Genomic DNA, 16,117 nt, shown 5'->3' on the forward strand with positions numbered 1-16,117 from the left:
ACCTTTGGCCCTCCAGATATTGTTGAACTACTTTTACCATTACTGGCCAGTGAACATTTCTGCTGGGCCTGATGGGAGTTGTAGTTCAGCAACGTCTGCAGGGCCAAAGGTTATCCACTCCTGCTTTTAATGATTAAAAAAAACAAAACCCTGAATTTTGCCAACTATTAAATTTATTATTTCTAAGTTTTTACTTTTGTGACCACAGCGCACTGCAAAGTAGGTATGAGTAGATTCCCTCCATTCCATTTGGTTAATGCTTTCTGAATTTGCTCTGTCTCACTTTACCACTTTACCTGAAGTTCAGCTTCAGAGATTTTTTAAATGAATTGCAGAAGTGTCATCATTCAATGACTTTCTCCTCCATACTAGTACATATTTTATATACGAAGTAGCAAACCCATCTTCCAAGTGGGATCCTTATGTAATCATAATGGTATCATTAATGAACACGAGGAAGGGATTAGCAGGCTCAGGGGAAACCCCAAGGATATTTAGGGAGAATAAAAAATAAATATGTGTCTGAACCCCTCCCCCCAAAGCCCAGTGAGGGCTAAGCCTTCTCAAGCTGCATACACAAAATACATTTAAAGCACCCATTTCAAAGAACCCTGGGAACTACAGTTTAGCCTTCACAAAGTTACAGTTCCCATGATTTGGGTGTGTGTGTGCTTCAAGTGTACGATAGTTCATATGCAACCTCAGAGGCCGCATCTTGGGATCTCATGCACCAGTTCAGTCCATATGAGTAACAGCATTCTTTCAGATAGCCAGGTCTCAAGAAGCTGTTTTGGAATTTATAAGTCAGCCGACAAAAACACCCCAACAACAACAACTTACACTTGGCTCAGTATCAACTTGGCAGCCAATGCTGCTCTTTGAGCAATGATATCACCTATTCACAGAAGATGTTAAACTAGCACTGGGAAAGGACAGACCTCTTTGGTCAAGATAGTCAGCCAATACAACATGTGGAAACTGACCCTGTATAAAGGAGCCAAACTACTCTAACACAGTCCCCTTACTCCCAATTCGCAGAGTTGGTCCTGTACAATACCATGTTATCAAGAGCTGCAGAGGGCCACACTCCCCAATTTCTCTCCTGATAAAGGTCATACACAAGGGCAACCAAGGCTGATTCATTCCTGAATCCACAGTGGTATGAGTCCAAATAATCCATTTCCTCCAATAGTGTCTGAAGCTGTACAGCTATCACCTTCTCTAGCACCTTTCCCCAAAAGAGTGGAATGTACAAGGAATAGTTCTCACAAGCCTCCAGGACCAGCACGCTTTATTTTGAAAGCAGCCACACTACCACCTCTTTCAGAGCATCACCCCTTAAAGTTCATCACACCCTAAATCCAACCAACCTCTCACCTCAGACTCACTCAAATCAATCATGATGGGCAAGGGTATAGAGGGCATATAAGTACAATGAAGTGATATTATACCTCTATCAACAAGGCTAAGAGGCTCTTAAAGTCACTTGAAAGTCTGGAAAGCTCATCCTCTTGCTTTTTGGCTTCATTCTCTGATGAAACTTCAGACAGGGCAGCGAGCCTAGATTTCAACCAGCTGATAGCTTCTCCTTGCTTGCAAGTTTCTTGCTGAATTTCCTGAAATATAATTAATAGAGAAATTAGAAACACAAACAAACAGTTTAGTCAACAGTTGTGGGTTGCCCCACTACTTGATTCTGTTTACCGAGGAAGTGCCAGTTCTCTTACATTCCACTGTTTATATAACCTTGTTTATATTTACTATAAAGTTAAAGATAAAGGACCCCTGGACGGTTAAGTCCAGTCAAAAGCGACTATGGGTTTGTGGCACTCATCTCACTTTCAGGCTGAGGGAGCCGACGTTTGTCCACAGACAGCTTTCCGGGTCATGTGGCCAGCATGACTAAACCACTTCTGGTGCAATGGAACACCATGACAGAAACCAGAGCGCACGGAAATGCCATTCACCTTCCTGCCACAGCGGTATCTATTTATCTACTTGCACTGACGTGCTTTTGAACTACTAGGTTGTCAGGAGCTGTGACAGATCAACAGGAGCTCACCCCGTCATGGGGATTCGAACTGCTGACCTTCCGATCAGCAAGCCCAAGAGGCTCAGTGGTTTATACCACAATTCAGTGCTCTAAAATGCCAAAAGCAGAAAAGAGCTTATTTGCACTTTCAGTTTCTACCATCTGAACTCATCTTGCTAGTATTACAAGCAAAAACATCTATCTTATTTTCAGTAATTCTAAATATACCTCTATTGATGTTTTAAAGTGATTATATTTAGTGGTATCACTGGCACCATGCTTAATCTTCTTGAGCTGGGCTTCCCTTGATGAAATCCAGCTTTCCAATTCAGAAAATCTGAAACATAACCACATAAACAACCAACAGCCAATAAGGAAACAGCAATAGTCATTTATATAAATCTTAATGGAACTAAAAGAATAGAGTTTTGAACTTACTACACCTCAAAAGGCTTCTGACTGTTTAGAAGGGAAATTGCCTCTGTTAAATGTTTTCAATGATGGAACATTTAAAGCTGGTGAATATACTTTGGAAACATCCTGATCCTTCTTCTTTAATGCAGAGCCTGTACTTCTCTTAGGTATACCTTTATATTCTGTGTTACTGTATATATGTAAGATTGGAAAAAATTCCTCTACTCCAGAGGAGTATTGTTGTATATTAGAGCTTATCATCTGGGGCCCTAGGACTCTAAAAGCCCTATGTAAAAGTTCAGTTTAGGACCTCTAAGGAAGGGAGGGAGAGGGAAAGGGAGAGAAGGAAGAGGTCAGGCAAAAGAGAGAAAAAGAAGGGAAGCCTATGAAGTTTTGGATCCAGCCCTGCCTACTGTGGGACCACAGCTGCCCACATATTACTCCTACAGGAGTGAAGCTCGAGAAAGAAAAAAAGGTTGCCCTCTCAATAGTTGTATATTTACTTGGGCATAACAAAATGATGAGCAGGAGTGCTTTTCTAATAATCTCCACCAAGGTTTTATTACGTCTTTACCATTGTCAGACAAAAAGTACCTGTCCTTGTAGTCTTTCCATTTATCTGGGTGATCCATTAGTTTCATGTAGGTGCTGGCAACCAGGGATTTAAGTTCACTGAGGCTTTTCTGGCTACTTTGTGATGTTGTCCTAAGTGGATCCGATTCAGGCAGTTTCAAGCACAATTCATTAATCAGATGCAATCTTTTCTCACATAGCTGCAAGGAGCCTTTCTCGCCAAAGAACAACTGAGGGCAGAAAAGGAAAATGATTGCCTACTCCACTGATATATTTGGTGTAATATACCTTCCATTACAGGTATTTGCACGTCTATGGAAGATAAAACTGACACATGAAGTTATAAAACCTAAAGGTCAGGTCACAGTCAATAATAATTTAAAGTCTGAGAAGTTAAGGCTGAAATCCTAAGCACACTAACTCTGTGTTTCTGGCAGTATTTTGAGCCCAGTTCACATGACAAACTTACATGCTGTTGATTCTGAATGACTGCTTTTTCACATAAATAAACTCACACATAACCTCATAGTTTCTCACATATGTATTTAAAATCTTGCAGGTACATTTCAATTTTAAAAATGATATAACAGTGCATTTGTGAGAAGACACACACCTTCTCTCCAGCTTGTGCCACCATTGCAAGGAATCCAGCCCTCAAACTGCCACAACTGGTGTTGCTTTTTATACATTATTTCTCTCTCTCTTCATGAGTATTACAATTACTGTTGAGATTCTATATATCAAGTGTGACTGTTTAAAGTACCTAATGGGCAGCCCTCCCCATGTGATCACTGTTGACCTGGCACTAGTAATTTTGATTAATTTTTTATAATCACTGAACTATACAAGTACCATTGGATCAAAATCCAAGTTGGAGAATCCTATCCATTTGACTGTGGAAGTTGAAATCATATAGGGTTTATTTCAACACAAGCATATCTTGAACAGGAATGTAAGGATCATGTTGCTCATCTTCTGAAGCACATTGTGTACTTCATAATTCTCATGGAATTGTACAAGCACATATGCACAATTTCTACATGTACCCATCAAACTGCTTTTCAGGCTTACCTTGTGCTCTCTAATTATCTTCTCACTGCTCTCCTTGGACACCAGCTCTTGCTCTCGAGCTAGTTCAGCATGACATTCTTGCACTGTTGCTTGAAATTTGTTCTTTTCCACTTGTATCTTCAAGCGAAGTAAATGGTATGGGGCTTCTGACTGGGCATCCTGCACACCATAAACGGTGGGAGAGGAAAGAGGAAGCTAACATGATACTCATTTCCATTATTTTATAATATGATGTTAATATTTTTTAAAATATTGTTTGAGCTGCACAATGTAAGTAAATATAAACACATGGGGATTTCTAATTTTGCCTGTTCAAGAAAAGCTGAGAAGAAAATTTGTACAAAGAGAGCACCCACGGAGACCAAGTGGAACCATGCTTCCTTAAATCTGGAAATACTAACCTTCCATTGCTTATGTAACTTCCTAACAGCTTCCTGGAGAGCACGTTGTTCTTGCTCAGGAAGGATATCAGTAAGCTCATCACAAGCTTTCAGGAAAGCATTTAGCACCCTCTGGTCCAACTGACTGAAAAAATCCTGATGTTGAAAAATAATAGTACATAGTGATAACGTTACTGCTTTGCTAGGGAAAACACACAACTGGTGACAAAATCTCAGACTAAAGGAGGAAGGTGGTATTGCTGTTGGGCCTGCTTTTATGAATGGCATCTGAGCCCATATTGTCCAAACTACCAGAAAAGCATGGCCAATACAAATACTTCATATCACTAGGAACTTAGGACATGTGGGTATTTTGGTGTTGCGGTGGTAATATTGATAACAATAACGATAATGATAATGATAAATTATTACAAATGATGAAGTAGTAGCCACATCAGGAAACAAGGTTCCATATCACCACTTTCCTCTAAATCTTTATTGGCAGGAAACAGAGCTGCACCTAGTACATAATTTATATTACTAAGTTCCATATAAAATGTCCCTTGTGCTGCTCACTCCCCGTCCAGCTACACAAACCCCAAACATTACTCAGAATGGGAGGCCAGTTTTTATTTCTCACATAGCTACTCATGGGAATTCTCTTTCAAGCTATGGGGAAAAGGTGTGGGTGGGCAGCTATATGCAAGTACACACCGACTTTCTGTTCTGAGTAACAGATGGTACACTGTGATTTGTGCACATCCACAAAGGTGTGAGGTTATTTTCGTCCTTTCCCCACAGGCAGAAATTTGCCTGCAGCAGGAAAAGGTCAATCATATACTAACTTACAGGTTTGGAGTAGGTTAATTCTCAATTTCACTAAAATCAGCATTTTCAGAAATTATATCCTGTCACATACAAAGATGTAAATACTTGCTTTATTGTGATTCCCAAATATACATTGCTATCAGCTGAATAGGATCATGTTGAAAATAAGAGTTTATACTCACGGTATGTTTTCTGAGAAGTTCTTCAGGTCTGCCTTTTTCCTTTAGGCAACGATGTGCTATCTGTAGAACATTTTCTAATTCTGTTCTGGATTCCTCAAACTGCTTCATCAAATGACTGTTTGCCTCCACATTTTTCTTCCAGTCACTTGTCTTCTTGACCATATTCTTTGTAAATGAAAACAGAAAGAGATAACAATAACTCTAGGGGTGGTATGCAACTAAGTTTTACTTAGAATAGACCCACTGAAAAAAATATGAACTGAAATGAATGAAGTTATCTCCATTAATTTAAATAGGTCTACTTTAAGTAAAACTTAGTTGCATATCACCCTAGTTTTCATGATTATGTTAGGTAAAGTAAAGGTACCCCTGCCTGTACGGGCCAGTCTTGACAGACTCTGGGGTTGTGCGCCCATCTCACTCAGGAGGCCAGGGGCCAGCTCTGTCCGGAGACACTTCCGGGTCACGTGGCCAGCGTGACATCGCTGCTCTGGCGAGCCAGAGCCGCACACGGAAACGCCGTTTACCTTCCCGCTGGTAAGCGGTCCCTATTTATCTACTTGCACCCGGAGGTGCTTTCGAACTGCTAGGTTGGCAGGCGCTGGGACTGAGCAGCGGGAGCGCACCCCGCCGCAGGGATTCGAACCGCCGACCTTTCGATCGGCAAGTCCTAGGCGCTGAGGCTTTAACCCACAGCGCCACCTGCGTCTGTTATGTTACTCTACTCCAAATGGAACAAAACAAAATGATGAACATTTCCGTGTTTCCTTTTTAGCATTTCTTTAATAAGAAGCTTTGAAAGAATCTGACTTCTGTGAGGGTGGGTTAGATTTAGTCTGCTTTAATATGCAATGGCCTGAAAACCAGACATTATAATGCTTAAATCATCAATTGGAAATCAAACAGGGCAAGATCAGATACGACCCACAATTTGTCTGAAATTTGATACAGTATATTGCTAACACACCAATATCTAAAAAGTAATAGTTCTGAAAACCTAGTTTAAACTGGCTGTGCCTCCTAAGTCCCCAGACCTTCTCTTTCTTTCCATTACCTGCAATACCTGAAACCGCCTCCATTTCACACTGCAGTTACTAGGACCAGCACATTGTGAAAGGTAGAACCAGAAACATTGAAAGAGAAGGAGGAATATTTCTCCCTGTCCTCTCAAGCCAGTGGTGTACTGCTTAGTGGCCCTTGTGGAAAAAATGCTTCCCCAAAGGCCACTGGACATGCACAGCATGTCTCCCTTTCTCTCATCATGAAGGAGCCACTGCTATTTGCCCCAGTAAGTACAGTTCAAGGAGGAAAGGGTTTTGGTGGCAAGGGGCTAAAGCAAAAGCTTAGGCACCTCTCCTCCACTGGACCACCATTCCAAATTTTCATCTCCTGAAGCAGCTTGCCTTTGAAAAAAAATATGCAAGTCACATGTTGCTAGGTTCTCCGGCTGCTTCCTGCTCTACTCTTGTCATCTAACCTGCATTTTTATTTCTACAGCATAATTTGGCAAGGGTTTTCCCAAAATTTATCAGACTCAGATAATTTCAGGAAAATCTTCTTTGTGTAATCACAGAACTGAAAGGTAACTCTGAGGCTGCCTAGTTCAACCTCTCAACTAAATGCAGAATCAGCGATGCAGGATGCAGCTAAAGCATCTCCTAACGGAGAGATGCCCAGCCTCTGATTTCACACCTGAAGCTGCCTTATTTGACGTTATCTGGGTGGCTCTGGCTTTCTTCTCAGACATTTGAGATGAAGGCTCAGCTCTTTCATGCTGGGAGTGCTGCAGAATGGACCAACCTCCTCTCACAACAAATTACCTGAAAAGCAGATTGTATTTCTACGACTTTCTTTTGAAGCACCGAAAGATTGAAGTGGTGTAACACCTTACTTGAAGTCACAAACTTCACAATGGTCTGACTATTTCTCTCAATTAGTGATATGTCTTTCTTGCAATTTTCTTGATAAGCTACTAGATCCTAAAAGAAAATGAAAAATGAAAGCAAAATTAAAAGTGTTTTTACAGGAAGGAAAACTAAATAGTCAAAATAACACCAGTCCCAAACTGATACATCCATGTGGTATGTCCACATTTTTTCTTTTTTAACATAATAATAATGAGTGAATTTATCCTTAAAATACAGAAGTTGCAGTAGTATCATTTCACAAAAATTAGATGTTATTTATTATTTTGCAAACTTTTTTTAGAGGTCGTAGTCCTGTGTGAGGTTTATGTGTACTGCAGCCCCAATGTTTTCAAATAGCTCTTGAGCATTTGCAATGAAACAGGATTGCTCATGCATTGGCCTTTTAATGTAAATTTTAGTTGTTAAAATATTGTAACAGAAGATTCATTGATACTCATTAAATGCTTCAAGGCTATTTTCCTATGTAAATATGTTACATTTATGACAAACCCGTATTGTGGGCTTATTAGCATTCAGAAAGCAATTTCGGTGTCATATGGAAAATTCAACTGTAACATTAGTTATGCATGTCTCAGCAGGTGACTAAGGCTGCAGTTTTAAAAGCACCTTGTATATAACTGAGCCCCAGTAAAATCTAATGGGGGGCTACCTTTGAGTGAATATACTTGGGATCAGGATTTAAGTTACTCATACGCATGTTCCTCCGTCTCTATCACTGCATTTCCCAGAAGATAAAGAGGCACATCAAAGCAAAAAATAAAAGGCACTCAGCAAGTAGAATCCATTAAATTATTGTTTAAAACATCACAAAAAGTAAGGTGGTGCCTTAAGTGTTTTAGAAAGTACCATTATTATATTTTTTTAAAGCAAAGATCAGCAGCCTGGAATAATCTGGAAGGTATGGTTTAATTATGATTTCTCCAAAGCAGGATTATCTTCTGAAGCAGAGCCTGTGGTAGAGGGAACTTGCTTACCAGACAATTTTAATGTCACATTCCTTTGATTCCTTACAAAGATTTTCTAAAGTATTCCTTCTAATGATAGCAGATGAGATTCCTGGGTTCTAATAGAAGTGTGTGATAGCTGCATAGGTCAAAGAGTTGCATATTGCTTTAATAAGGATAGATTCACAACGCTGTATGCAGTGAGGCCTTTTTTTCACGTTCACTCAGAAGAATAACATTTTTTCATTGGTGCACAGGGTTGCTGCCTAAGCTTGCAAAGGTGACTTCTGCTTTCAACACTCTGCACTCAACACACTGTTTATGATAATGTGTAGATGCATGGCAGCTTTCCACTGCCATGTAGGTCCACAGATATTTTGGAGTAGTGAGAAATATTAGCCTTCATGAATGCAAAAATGAATGTCTGCTCCCCAAGGTCTCTGGTTAAGAGATCTTTCCTGGCTCTGCTATCTGAGATGCTAGGGATTGCACATGCTATACCACTGAGCCAGGCCCCATTCTTCAACCATATGTTGAAGTCAATGGAGAAATTTCACTGACAAACTGGGTCAGTGCCAACCATATAAGGTGAGCTTCAGTTCAATGCAATCTAAAGTGACTTTTGTGTTGCCTAGAGTGGAATATCGGGTGCATTCTTACAGAGCTGAAACCGGAGCAAAATATCAATCTTTTTAGTATACTGTTCAACTGAATCTCCCCTTTGAGCATTCATGGAAGAAATACCTGATGTTGCTGTTTAAAAACATCGGCAGGCTGGACTTCAGGGTCTAGGACAGAAATAATTTCATTGACTTTCTCAAGAGATTCATAAAAATTTGTAATTTGCTTCTCCAATTCTTCCAGGTGAGGAAGCAGCTGCTGAGATTCATAGAGCACAACCGGACAGGTACCATCTACCTGAGAAATATATATATTCACATTATTGTATATCATGCATTTTTAAAGTAAAATGGGCCTTCTTTTTTTGCCTTTATCTTTATTTCCTTAGCACCAACATAAAAGGTTTAAAATAGTAACAGGTTCCTATAATATTATTCACTTTATTTTGACTTTAATATGTAGTTATTAAATTAGAACATTTGTGTGGGTGAGATGTCATTCTACTGTCTTATACTCCACATCAGCTTCTCTCTCCCACACATTTCTCTGTCCTACCCTTTTAGCTTCATCTTACCTGCCATCCTTGCCTGATTTCCTCTTTGATAGGGCAAGTAATATTGCAACCCTACAGGCACCCATCTGGGATAAAGTCCCACTGAATTCTCCAAGACTTACTTCCAAGTTGGCATGCACATCAGTCCTAGCCTTATATCTAAGCCTTAGAACATCTTCAACAATTGCTTGAATACCTTGCCAAGCTGTCCTTTGATTCCTGACATAGTTGCAAGCATTTCATTGACTTCTTCTGGTGGAAGTTCCTTGGTAACAAGTTGTGCTGTCCTTGTAACCATCTTGTACTGAGATTCCATCACAGGCACTTTCTGTTTAATATCCTGCAACAAATAGTTCAGCAGTAACTATGTATGTAGGTATGCACTTTCTTTCTGCACAGTGACTGTCCGGCTAGTTGTAGGTTTACTCTGAGTAAAACTTAATACTATCCCTGGTCCACCATTATAATGACTACACTACACCAACTCTTCCTGGTTCTCATGTAAGCAAGGGAACATGAAATGAAAAGTGTAATATTTGCAAGGGAAGAAAGTACCTGAAAACCAGAACATATAAACTGATGCACCAGCTAAATAAGGCTCTGCCCTAGAGGATGCACTCTCCCATAAACCCTGGGTACAACAGGCAGGACAGGACAGAAGACAAGGAAATAATAGTTGGGTAAACTAAACTCAGTCCCCCAACACTCTGGACCAGCGTGGGAGGCGGTGTTGGGAGCTGAAGGGGAAGAAAAAAGTCACCTTGCTCTCTCCATTGGACTCAACCCTGAATGTTTAAAGAATGTTCTCTGCTGGAAGAAAAAGAAACTTGCCTCTATTTCTTGAACAAACATTTTCATATTTAGAAAGGACACTTCTAAAGGAACACGGAATTTCCTCTTTGCTTGATCAGTGAAAGCAGACAAGGCAGCTACACCATCCAAATATTCTTTTCTCATTCTGTCTAATTCATCAGCCCGAGCGTACTATGAAAGCAGATAAAACACAGGGTCAATAGAACACTGACTGGTTCAGGAGCAAATGCTTGCACTTCATTCAGTATTATTTTTAGAACTCTGTGAAGTGATATTTTCGCATTGAAAATAGCATTAAGTAACATGCACATCATTACAGTGGCATAGGAAGGGGGTGCGTTGGGTGCGGCCCACCCCGGGTTTCATCACTGAGGAGGGTGTTCAGTCAACAAATGCGACAAAATGTGGCTGAACTCGAATCTGTGTAGTGGAGAGCTTATGGATAAGGAGTCAGCATAGTATGTTCTGCATCTAAGGTCAGAGGAAGTATGCCAGAATTGCACTGGCAGTGCCATGGGGCTTTCCCCCCTCCCACTCCATCGGTGGGGGAGCCTGTGCTGCTGCCCCCTGAACTCAGTCAGTCTCAAGCATCGCCCTTAAAGGCAGGGGTAGGCAAGAGGGGAAAGCAAGCCGTCCCACCAGCTCGTGCGGAGCCACTTCTCTCTTCGCTGCCATGGACTCTGTATCTCTTTAGCCTCTACACTCAGGGATTCATGGGTTTCTTTTCCTGAGTAATGGGCTGTGTTTTTGAAGTTGCGAACAAATCTACATGGTGACCCTTTCATCCTTCTCTCTCTGTGCCCCCTCCCCTTTTCCACATATCCCCGCTTAACTGTTTCCTGCCTCGCTTTAAATCCTTTCTCATGTGGAAAGACACCTTGGGGAAGTGATTTTGCCCTTTCGGCTCCTTTTTGTGTCAATGGGTAACAACTATGGAACAAAAACCACCAAGAACATACTTGTTTGACTTGCATAAATAACTCTCTCCATCGTCCATTCAGCAACAGCAGCTGTTGTTTTAAATCTCTGGAAATGGTCTCATCACACGTTTCGATCAGAAAATTGCCGGCATCATTCATAGCAGTGTGCTGCTGAATCCACTGTGGTAAATGCCGGAAGAAATCCTAAGAAGAACACAACTAGCAATGAATTCTGAAAATGCAAACATAAAAACCTCACACCACTTATTAAAGCATCATTTGGTTTCCTCCTTACTTCCCTTTACAACTAGACTGACAATGTCTGTTTTCTGCATGTTGTAAAAAATGAAAACCTTTGGTACGTATTTGTTATGGGGGCAGGTAGTCATCATTAAGACTTCCCAAATGAAGATTTGAGACACTGAGGTGCAACCTTGCTTTATTTACAGTTCATGCTTCAACAAATACACTTGCCTTGATAAGAATAAATAGGTAACCTTCTTCCAAACTTTGAAGCTACAAATATGAACAAGAGCAGCTGGGAGGTGATCCCAACCTCTTCAACTTCATACTGGGGGAAAAGGCTGAGGACTGTTTCACGGCTGTGTGGCCAAAGCACTCAAAGAACCTTGGAGACTGTGTAGGACTAAACTGGCAAAAAAGGCCACCAAAATATTTACTGGCCCTGCCTTCTAAAGGGAAGCATGGGGGTACCTATGCAGAAACTGTACATCTCAGAGATTTCATGTGTGTAAAGAGATCCCAGACCAGGCTGATCTTTGAAGACACTATGCATGATAGCCTTCAGCAAACTATGATAATAAATTATTTCTACTACCTATTTCTTTCCATATTCTGAGCCTTGGCTTCTTTCAAAGCTAATCCTCTGATCACTCTTGTCAGAAGACCTGAGCATATAGTGGCTTTACTACTGTTGGTGCTACATCTAGGTGTATGTGTCTCCTCTTTCCATCTCCTCTCTCTGGGAGACAATGCCAGACCTGTCTCTACCTTTGAATCCTCCTGCCCTGCAGGGGTGCCAACTTGAATAATTTTTTTGCGGGGAGGGGCAGGTAAGCAATTACATGACATGGCACATTTGAATGGCAATACTCATCAACTTTGGGGGGCACTGGCCCCCTCAAATATTTTATTGGGGGGCCTGAAGGGACCTTGGCCCCTAGGAGTTGTCTCCTGTGCTGCCCTGTAACATCTAGCCTCCCCCTTTCCAATAGTTGACCGAATCTATTGTAACTAATTATTTGTTTTGTTAGCAAATGATGCTGGTCCACATGTATGTCCAGTGCTGCTGTGCTTAACGTTCTTTGGATCAGGGTCCCTGTTAAACAATGGCAAAGAGCACACACAGCCACTATAGCATTTATCAAAGAATGTTCCTTACCTTTTTGGCATGTTCAGATTGATTCAGCATTTTTTCAGCATCTTCTAGCCAAGCTTGCAGACTGGCCACTGTGCTGCTATATCGGTCCCAATTAGCAATGACTTCTTCTAACATGCTTCTCACACTTCTCACCTCTACTGACAAGTGCCTCCACTGTGTTGTTGTCTCATTCATGAATCTCATAACACTCTCTATCTCTTCGGCTGAAATACAGTGATGGAGTTTGACATAAATCTTGACCCAGCTGAAATGAGTATTCCCAGAGCTGCAACTTTTAATCCATTAATTGGTTAGATTAACCAATTCTAAAACTTTTGATTGGCTCCAAACTGTGCCCTGGTTAGCTGGGCAGTAGCATTTTGCTTTTGTTTTCAATATTTAACCCGATACGGATGAAAACGGCATATGGTGAGCAGCATCTTTAAAGAAGTATCCCTCCTTCTCCCTAATGCAGGGGGGAATAGAATGTTGCTTCAAATATTATGTCTGCTACAACCAGTGCTTTTTTTTTCTAGAAAAAGAGGTGTCGGAACTCACCATGAACGCATCCCTTGTTCTCTTATAATGGCAATGGGGCCCCACCTGAGAGGTGTTGGAACTAAGTTCCAGTGAGTTCCAGCTGGAAAAAAACCCTGGCTACAACACACATGCACTCACAATCTCAACACAGAGTGTGCTTTTTCACTTCAGAGCTATTGCCTTAGGCCATATGTAAATTTATTTAATATTGCCACCCCAATGGCTTAAAAATGTGAGCTGGCATGGTTAATTCACCCCATCCCCATGAAGCTAAAGGGAGGGATTTTTTTTAAAAAATGGAAAATGGCTTGGGGGGGGGGAGAGGCAGGAGAGAATAATCCACCTCTCCACCCATCTCCATAGGGAATTCTCTTGTTTGTATTTATAGAACATTCCCTAGTGCTCAGTAATTGCTACAATAACTGTACAAGGTAGTAGTATTATTACCCCCAGCCTTACTGCAGGTGTTGGACTGGGCTATATGGTTATTATTTATCCTAAAGCCTAGTTCTTATACCACTGGAAATACATGACCAAGAAAAAGGAAATGGTCTTTGCTATATCAATGCAATCTTAAGAATTCAAACACTTTAGGAATATCACAGTGTATCTGTTCATTTCTTATACAATGCTGGCCTATGGATTCATAGAAATCTGTTTATCAAACAAGGAAGCACAAAGCCACATCAATTTCTCTGTACTAAGGGTAGAACATGTGGATGATACAGGTGCCTGAAATCAACAATGATACACCCATTAAATTACTAGCTGTTAGCTATAATGCTGTCAAGGGACTCCTATGTTTTGCTTAGGGATTGCTTGCTTCCATATGCTTCAGTGCAAAACTAGAGAATGCCTACTGTGTTATTGCCACGAATATTGCTTTGAATTTTCTTCATCTAGTTGATCTTCTAGTTGTTAATTTGTACACTGAACTCTAATTTTGTCATGTTCCAAATTGCTTAGCAACAGTTCAGCTTGATCATACAGCAAAAATGGAATCCAGGAGCACTTTAATCTAATGCCAAACAAATATATTGTTACTTACATGAGCCATTAGCTCTGGCATACATCTCAGCTGCCTTTTTCAAGATTTGGTAAGTAACTTCATACTGCTCAAAAAATTTGTTATTTTCTATAACAGACTGAAAAGAAAAAGAGAGAGAGATAATGCAAATAATATTGCTACAATTTATGGGGAAATAAACATTACCTACATTTTCATGTATGTTAAGAGTTTTGTCTGATTTCATCATTCTCTATTGGTTTATAAAATGAAATGTGGAAATGCTTCTGAACATTAATAAACTTTACACCATCATCGAAAAGTGCATTACTTTGTAAAATATTAAAAGAGGATTTCAATAATCATTGAGCACAAATTATTAGTTATTGAAAGGTGTCACAATTAGAGATTGGGATGTCATTCAGATTAAATGAATGACTGAATTAGACTGGTCCGTCTAATTCAGAGTATAATTTTTAAAGTAAATTTCTATTTTACATTTTAGAATATTCACTTAAACAACCTTAAAATATCAATGACTTCCCTTCCTCTCCTTTCATTTTGCACAACATACATCCCTTCATATTTTATATAAATTAATTCAGTACTGTCTATAGTAATGTGCAGAGCAGATCTGGGGATGGGACGAGAGTAGGAGAGGGAGGCTAACCACTTGTGCTAGTGCTAATCGTTGCATTGGCACAAAAATGTTTGTTGAATACTGCCCCATATCTATTCTAATGTCCTACTGAATTTGATGGATCTTACTTCAAAGTTAAGCGGGTTTTGGCTTGCACAGAAATGAATGGAGAAAAGAGAATACTGGGAAGATGAGTGGCCTGTCTGCAACTACAAAATGCAACTTGACTTTACTAGTAAGCTCTTCTAGTGTCAACCTGTTAATTTCACGTGTTAGCAACTGTAAATGATACAGACTAGGGACTCAGCTACACAGCTGCAAATAAAACGTTTTAAATGTGTTGTAAAGTGTAACATACAAATGCGACACCAGATGCAAAGTTCAACGTATTTTTCAAAACATTTTAAAATAAAGCATTTTACCAGCGTTTTTTATATGTGTATAGATTCCACCTAGGTCATTCTCCTCCCACCTCAACAATCCATAGATAATTAAAACAAGGGGGACCCTTCAGCAAGATGTTGCAGTGTTTGTAACTGCTCCAGTCTAGCACCTTGCACCCCAACCTGGCTGACTCCTCCACCCAACAGTCTCGTGCTCCAACAGAAGGTCAGCATTCTGAAAGGGCTGTGGGGGGTATGGGTATATTGTGCCCAATCCGAGCTGTATTAAATTATTTTATTTCTCCATTAATTTCTATGGATGGCTCTCTCTCCCATTCATGGGGTCATTTGAAAATAGCTTCTTGTAAAACAGGAAATGACCTTTTCTGATAATGAGATGGTTCTTCCTACCACATATATATACATTTCTCCACACTCCTGTTCCAATTATTCCATTCTATTCCAACCTCTCACTCAGCTGTCAGTTTTCCCCACCTCCTCCCAGTCTTTTAATGTACTGTGCCATCATGTTATTATTGGACTATTTTAGAGTACCACCCCTTAAGTTTCCATCCCCAGAAGTTTTTTTCTTAAAAATTGTGCATATCTCAAGGATATTCCCTAATCTACCCAGAGTTTTCTCTTGTATGTGGGATGGTGCAGGACACTCCTCTATTCAGTAATGTAGGTAATAATGGAGAGTTCTGGCACAACAGACATATCTGCAGTCAGTATAGCATGTCTAGATTCCATCACTATCCTTTTTTTTTAGCATAGACATGTTTCAGTTTGGGAAATGGATTACTGACATTAGCAACCTCATCAAATTCTGGAATATATAAAATAACAAAATGGACTTATTCATTTTATGTAAAAAAGTTATGCAGGCTTAATAAATAGGTTTAAAA

General features: G+C 40.2%; 1 protein-coding gene across 20 annotated transcripts in view; it reads right to left on the minus strand.

Moving 5' to 3' along the window:
* The window catches only part of SYNE1 (spectrin repeat containing nuclear envelope protein 1), a 273,591-nt gene that overhangs the window by 185,675 nt on the left and 71,799 nt on the right, over nt 1-16,117 (minus strand). For all 20 annotated transcript variants that reach the window (XM_083731884.1, XM_083731873.1, XM_083731869.1 and 17 more), the window contains 13 exons: nt 14,229-14,325; nt 12,662-12,864; nt 11,299-11,463; nt 10,358-10,510; nt 9,723-9,866; nt 9,097-9,270; nt 7,301-7,459; nt 5,481-5,645; nt 4,492-4,626; nt 4,091-4,249; nt 3,041-3,249; nt 2,261-2,369; nt 1,452-1,616 (listed from right to left, as the gene is read on the minus strand). In XM_083731884.1, the coding sequence (XP_083588010.1) occupies nt 1,452-1,616; nt 2,261-2,369; nt 3,041-3,249; nt 4,091-4,249; nt 4,492-4,626; nt 5,481-5,645; nt 7,301-7,459; nt 9,097-9,270; nt 9,723-9,866; nt 10,358-10,510; nt 11,299-11,463; nt 12,662-12,864; nt 14,229-14,325 (2,037 nt within the window). The remainder of the gene's footprint in view (nt 1-1,451; nt 1,617-2,260; nt 2,370-3,040; nt 3,250-4,090; nt 4,250-4,491; nt 4,627-5,480; nt 5,646-7,300; nt 7,460-9,096; nt 9,271-9,722; nt 9,867-10,357; nt 10,511-11,298; nt 11,464-12,661; nt 12,865-14,228; nt 14,326-16,117) is intronic.

The sequence above is a fragment of the Podarcis gaigeae genome (genome assembly GCF_964106915.1).
Source record: "Podarcis gaigeae genome assembly, chromosome: 3".
Lineage (NCBI taxonomy): Eukaryota > Metazoa > Chordata > Lepidosauria > Squamata > Lacertidae > Podarcis > Podarcis gaigeae.